Source organism: Trichechus manatus, unplaced genomic scaffold (genome assembly GCF_000243295.1).
Source record: "Trichechus manatus latirostris isolate Lorelei unplaced genomic scaffold, TriManLat1.0 scaffold00182, whole genome shotgun sequence".
Taxonomy (NCBI): domain Eukaryota; kingdom Metazoa; phylum Chordata; class Mammalia; order Sirenia; family Trichechidae; genus Trichechus; species Trichechus manatus.
In genome coordinates this window covers 3,398,279-3,404,978 of record NW_004444118.1, presented here as the reverse complement: position 1 = coordinate 3,404,978, position 6,700 = coordinate 3,398,279, and the positions used below count along the sequence as shown (strand labels likewise).

Genomic DNA, 6,700 nt, shown 5'->3' with positions numbered 1-6,700 from the left:
CTGCTCTCCTTTTTCTCCCTTCATCCACCGCTTTCCTTTCTTTGGAAAGGGTTATATATGAGAGTTTGTTGAAGAAGTTCAGTGATTCTGAAGTAAGGGGCAAGAAGGGACAGTTAACTAAAGTGCACTTTATTTCTTTGAAGCCTTTTTAAAAAAGAAATGGGGGTGGAATGGCTTGAATCCCCTATTGCCTTGGAGGGCACTTAGCGTGGCTGAAGTATGACATATTTCCCATTGGGGAAAGGAGAATTTCTCCTAGAGGGTGGCAAAATGCCCTTGCCTGGTGTTTCTATTTTAGGCATCTCCTCTTTATTCCTTCTACTCAAGGTGCCTCCTACACATAACTTCCGATCCGTTCTCCTCAAGACTCCCCTCTTTACAAATTATCACTCCTCTTTTCTAAACTCCTCTCCTGCTCAGATCCATACAACATTTGCAAGGGTAGACTGAATTATATAAGCAAATGTCCTTTGTTTATAATTCACCTGTGTCTTCTGAAAACTAGTATCATTAAGAATCCTGCTGGCAGCCAGAATAACTGAAGTTTGGGGCTGGGACTAGAGATTGGCCATCAGGCCTCTTGGGATTCCAGCTCCCCTCTGCCAAGTTCAGCCTTGCTAAATGGCACAGGACAAAACTGACTTTCTTTGGGCCTCAGTTTCCCCTCCCCTCCATGAAATGGAAAGAATACTACTTTTTCTTGTTGGTCCAGCATTGCTGGACATGAAGTATAGTCGTTGTTGTATTGGGTGATGTGTACAAAATTGCAGAAGCTCACTGCCTACAAGAGGAAATAAGGGAGATAGTGGAGGAGAGGGACAGAAGGAGCAATTGTTTGGTGTAGATCCACCCCTTCCTGCCTTCCTCTCCTCATCCCTCATGTTTCTGGTTTGGTGAGTTCTTCATACCACCCATAATGCTTTGCATTGGTGCAGGCTGGGAAGGGGGTGTATGGTCTCACAAGTTGTTGTTGTTTTTTGCATGCTTTCTTAATAAAAAGAAAAAAAGAAGAATGTTTATGTTTTTGTTTTTTTAAAATCTTACTAGTGTCAAGTTTCTCTTAGCCAGGGTAGGAAGGGAGAAATGTGAAAGCATTTGGTTTTACTTGGCATTTAGCCCCTCCGCCCACTGTTGGGATTAATTGGCTTGCCGTGTAATTTTTTGTAAGATTGATGGGAAGAAGAATTAAGAGCACCCCTTTAACATTCCTCTTTTCAAATGCTATTAAATATAGTAAAATACTGGGAAAGTCAATCACCGCTTGCAGTTTGGTATGTGGACTAGGGCCACCTTACTTGAATCCTGGGGTATTTTAAAGATTTAAGATACTACATTTTGGGGAAGAGTTGGACCCCAGTCTGAGACTTCTGGAGATGAGATAGTACAAAAATAGTTATAGGTACTCACCAGAGTTTTTCTTCATAAACAAGGGAATTCTAATTGTTGGAATTTCTTCAGAATACGTTTCCAAGATAAATAGAACTCTTAAAAGGAATCCAGAGAATGAATTGCCAACAGTTCACTGTGCATTGAATCTTATAACTATGCCAAGTTTATTCACCCTAATATCGTATACATTAGCCCTAGTAGTTTGGAATTTATACTCAGGGTCTTGTGGGATGTGTTGAGGTTTCCAGAAGCCTGGCTAATGGCCATTGTAGCAGCTCTACGGTCACCCACTATGAGATTTATTGGCCGAATATTTATAGGTTATGATATATTCTGAGTGTCAACCAGTTACAAGTATCCATGAATCTCTGAGCCTTGCAAGGAACCATGAGATAAAAAGCATTTATTTATATCAGATATATAAGCAAATTAAATTGGAAAGGTAGCAATGCAAATTTTACATCACATCAGACAGTATTACCTTACAACTGACAGAATTCCTAGTGATTTGAAATTTTTCTGCATAGAACCTCATAACAAATTTGTAGTCTAGACTCACCTCAACTACTGAACAAATAATAATGCCTTGCAAGTCTAAAACGTCTCATTTTCTATTTTTTATGATTAAGTCATTGTATATTATCAGTTTAGATACGGCCACATTTAAAAGTTTATACACAGAAAAATGAGTATGTGGTAGGGAATTGGGTAATGCTTTTATAAATAAAAGAGGGCTAGAAGGAAAGCTATATAAATGTTTGAAATGGACAGATGGATTTCAAGAAAAATGAGTAGTCCAAGGTGAGAGAGAAGCCTGGGCATGAACAAATTAAAATATAATGGTTATTAGTAAATACTGTGTATGCTGGACAAACAAAAATATAGAGGTGTTTGGATAAAAATCTTCATCTTTCAGAACAAGGTCATTTTGTCATGTCTAAAAAAATAACATAAGCACATAATTTAGAAATATCTAAAAGAATTGCAAGGGTTGTGAATGGGAAATGGGAGTGAGAAGAGAAGAGCAGTTGGGCATTAGGCAGAGTTGGGCAGGAGACATCTTACATTTCATTATAAGTCTCTTAGTTCAATTTTAATTCTTTTTAAACTATGTACATTGTTTAACTTTGATAAGAAGAAAGATTAAAAAGCCCAAAAGATATATTTGGTAATTTTGGCATGAAAGATACACATATATAGTCATGTTTCTCAGAGTTGAATGGTATTTCTGGTTCAGTGTTAAGTCATTTTGCAGTGGATTAAATAATTGCTGCTCCATCCTCCACCCTTTTTCTCCTTTCATTTGATTTGAAGTCTTTAGAAAGTATTATTTTGGAGCAAGAGGAGGGGAGTAATTCAAATCTTATGAAATTAGAGGTTATTTGAGGCCGAAAGTCTGACATGGAAGAATATTTAGAGGCAGGGGAGGAATAAGAGAAAGAGCTTAAGAAAAGGAATGGAACATAGATGGTTCTAACAGTCGGCAGGTAGAGTAAACAGAACTCCCCCAAACAGCAGCTTACATAACATTTTATGAGTACGTTTTTAGATGCATTAGTAGTGTGTCTTCACACAATAAATGCTTACTTGGTTGTAAAGGCAGACCCTCGCAATCCCTATGTCCTGTACCCAGGGGTGTTCCAGGTACCAGGCATCTGGCATCTCACTTTGCTCCAGACTCCGTCTCATGTTGTTGCGCACCATCGAATGGATTCTGACTCACAGCAACACTATCGGACAGAGTAGAACTGCCCCACAGGGCTTCTGTCCTCTTCATGGGAGCAGATCTTTACAGAGCCACTGGTGGGTTTGAACCGCTGACCTTGCGGTTAACAGCTGAGCACTAAACCATTACACTACCAGGGCTTCTCTTCAGTCTAATAATAGCTATTTTCATAGACTTTTTTTTTTTTTTTGGTTGGAGGGAGGCAACCTCTTTTCACTTTAAAATCACCACCAAGATAAAGCTGTAAAATAAATCATCACCTTTCACACAGGTAGACCTAGAAGAAATGAGTTTACATCGACTCTAGAAGGGGATTTAGATAATACTAAAGAAAAAATTTAATGATGGAAACATCATTTAAAAACAGACTAGTTTCTCATTTAGCTCACATGGTTTAGTTTTGGACAGAAATAGACTTTTACAATAATTCTCGAAATTATCATGCATCAGAAACAAGACGGCTTGTTAAAACAAGAGGGCTTGCTGGGCCCCACCTCGCAGAGGTTCCGATTCTGCAAATCTGGGGTGGTGCTTGAGAGTTGCATTTCTGACAAGTGTCCAAGTGATGCTGGTGTCAGTCTGGGCACCACACTTTGAGAACCACTAGACTAAAATGCTGCTTATGATTCTTTGATGGTTTCTGAACCCCCCTGCTCACTACATCTCTCATCCTTTTAGAAACATGTTGTACTGGCTGAATACTTAAGAACCTCTGCCTGGATTGGCAGTTCCATGTTTTCAAACAGCTGTACTGATACTGTTTCTTTTTAAAGAGATTTGGTTTTGGGAGCAGCTGGTAGAGTGTGTGAGCTCCTCACTGAAGGCTGCCTCCAGAATGCCCTGCATGGACTGCCTTGCTTTCTTCCTAAAATCTTTCCCCAGGAGGGCATAGAGGAAGGGATTGAAGCAACTATTGGCAGACGCTAGAGCAATGGACACATGGTCCCAGGATGCCAAAGCTTCCCCAAAGGGAGTTTCCATATCAATAAACAATGATAGGACTCCAAATACATGGTATGGAGTCCAGCAGACAAGAAAGACAACCACTACCACCGTGGCTACTCGCAAAGTTTTGCCCCGAGACTTGGAGAAGCGTCCCTGTCGAATTCGGAAGATAATGAGGGTATAACAGACCACCATGATAATAAAGGGCAGCAGGAAACCCACTACTAGCCTAGTGATGGTTATTGCTACCAGGGGTGTTGGCACTTCATTGTCATGGATGAATTGGCTTGAATTACCAATGTAATTGTAATCATATGTGTGTAAGGAATTGCTAGAAGCACTGGGGAAAAGCTCTAAATCAGTAGAGAGAAGAGGATCAGAGTAATTCAGTGAGTCAGTCCTTCGATCTTCACTGGGAAACCTATGCAAATCACCAGGAATTCTAGGTAAGAACACATCAGCAGATGTAGATAAATTATAATAGTTATATTGACTGGATAATCTAGATAAATTCCTAGGGAGTGAATCTCCAGAAGGTCTTTGGAATGTCTGGGCACGGAAATCAGTGGAAGTTGTCAATGGATTCATTGTGGGGGCTGTCCAAGGATGATCATTTGTTTGGAAAGAGGAAGAATCTAACCTATCACCCATTTCCCCAGGCAGCTGAACAATGGAGTAGTCAAGAGACCCGTTTTCCAGTAGATGAAAGGTAAAATCTGAATAATCTAATGAGCTGTAGCCACCAAAATTGTAGCCACACATATTATGGTTGTCTACAGTGAACATTTCCCGGTATAGGAACACAGGTATACACATTGCAAAAGCCACCACCCAGATACATCCACAGATGGCGAAGGCTGTCCTCACATTGCGGTGATTCTGGCACCAGATTGGCTTGAGCACTAGAAGACAGCGGTCCAGGCTGATGGCAGTAAGCAGGAAGACGCTGGCAAACATGTTGAGGATGATGATGGAGGGAATGAGCTTGCAGAGGAGCCAGCCATAGGGCCAGTGCCCTTGAAGAGCCAAGTGAGCAAGGGAGAAGGGCAAGGAGAGGCAGCAGAGAAAGTCCGCCACGGTGAGGTGGAGAAACCAAACTGTGTTCACTGTTCGCTGCATCTTTAGGCCTGCCACCCACAGCACCAGCCCATTGCCTGGCAATCCCAATAAGAAAGTGAGGCCCAGGATGACCATGGAGAGAATTATTAGAGGTTCATTTGAAGGCTGTGAGAGTAGGTCAGTTGAGTTGGTCTCAGTAGAGAAAGACTCCATTGCTAAGCTTCTGCAAAATGATGAAAGAAAATGTTAAATCTATCAGTATCTTTAAAGAAGTGCATATTCTTAGAATTCAAACCTTTTCCCATGTAATGATGTAGAAACACAAAACCAGAAGGACCTTACACTGTTTTAGCTTGTATTCCTTGACTTCACACTGGACCACACAAAAACATTCTCTGATAATAAACAAAACATGGCACATACACACAATGGAATACTATGCAGCCATAAAGAATAGTGATGAATTCTCAAAATATATTGTAACATGGATGAATCTGGAGTACATTATGCTGAGTGAAATAAGTCAATCACAAAAGGACAAATACTGTATGATCTCACTATTATAAAAAGACAAGAATAGGTATACATGTTGAAACCAATGATCACTGATGGTTACCAAGGACAGGTGGGGGTAGGGATGGAGAGGCATTGCTCTCTAGATAGTAGACACTTGTTATTTCTGGTGATGGGAAATATAACACCAAATGTGGGTGAAGTGTGCACAGCTTGACCAAGGTAAATGATGTCACTGAGAAGTACGCAAGAAAAAAGGACATTTTTAGTAAATGCTATAACATATACAACTGTGCAACAACAAATAGGAGTGTGGGTACATGTGTACATATATATGCATACAACTGTATAGGTATGTATATGTGTGATATATATGGGCATATATAAATGTATCTATATGGATCTGTACATATATAAGTGTATGCATCCATGTATGTTCATATATACAATAAAGCACATATGGGGCACAAACATGGATGCTTCTTAGACTTAACCAAATACCTCATAGGATTGGATTACAGGGTCCGAAGATTTAGGACCATAGTCTGATGGGACAACTCAACTGGCATAATATAGAATGTAAAATCTACGTTCTACAGCCTAGTTTGCTGAGTAATGTCTAGGGTCTTAAAAGCTTTCAAGCGGCCATCTAAGACACATCTATTGGTTTCTACATGTCTGGAGTAAAAGAGAAAGAAGGAAACCAAAGACTCAGAGAAGAAACTAGTCCATAGGACTAATAGTTTACATGAACAATGACCTCATCTACCCTGAGACCAAAACAACTAGATGGTGCCCAGCTACCAATAACTGACTGCTCTGATTAGGAACACAATAGATGGATCCTGACAGAATGGAAACAAAATGTGGAACAGAACTCAAATTCTTAAAAAGTCCAAATTTACTAGACCCGTTGAGACTGGAGGACTCCCCAAGACTATCGCCCTGAGATATTCTTTAAGCCTTGAACCAAAACTATTCCATGAGGTCATTGTTTAGCTAAATAACAGATTGGCTCATAAAATAAACGATATCATTCATGAGTACTGTGGTCCTTTAAAAAATCGT

At 40.0% G+C, this 6,700-nt stretch overlaps 1 protein-coding gene across 1 annotated transcript; it reads right to left on the bottom strand.

Annotated features, from left to right (window-relative positions):
• Positions 1-3,385: 3,385 nt before the first annotated feature.
• Positions 3,386-5,485, bottom strand: C3AR1 (complement C3a receptor 1). The gene has a single exon (XM_004387277.2). The coding sequence runs from the start codon at positions 5,330-5,332 to the stop codon at positions 3,854-3,856; it is 1,479 nt and encodes a 492-aa protein (XP_004387334.1). The 5' UTR covers positions 5,333-5,485; the 3' UTR covers positions 3,386-3,853.
• Positions 5,486-6,700: the final 1,215 nt, after the last annotated feature.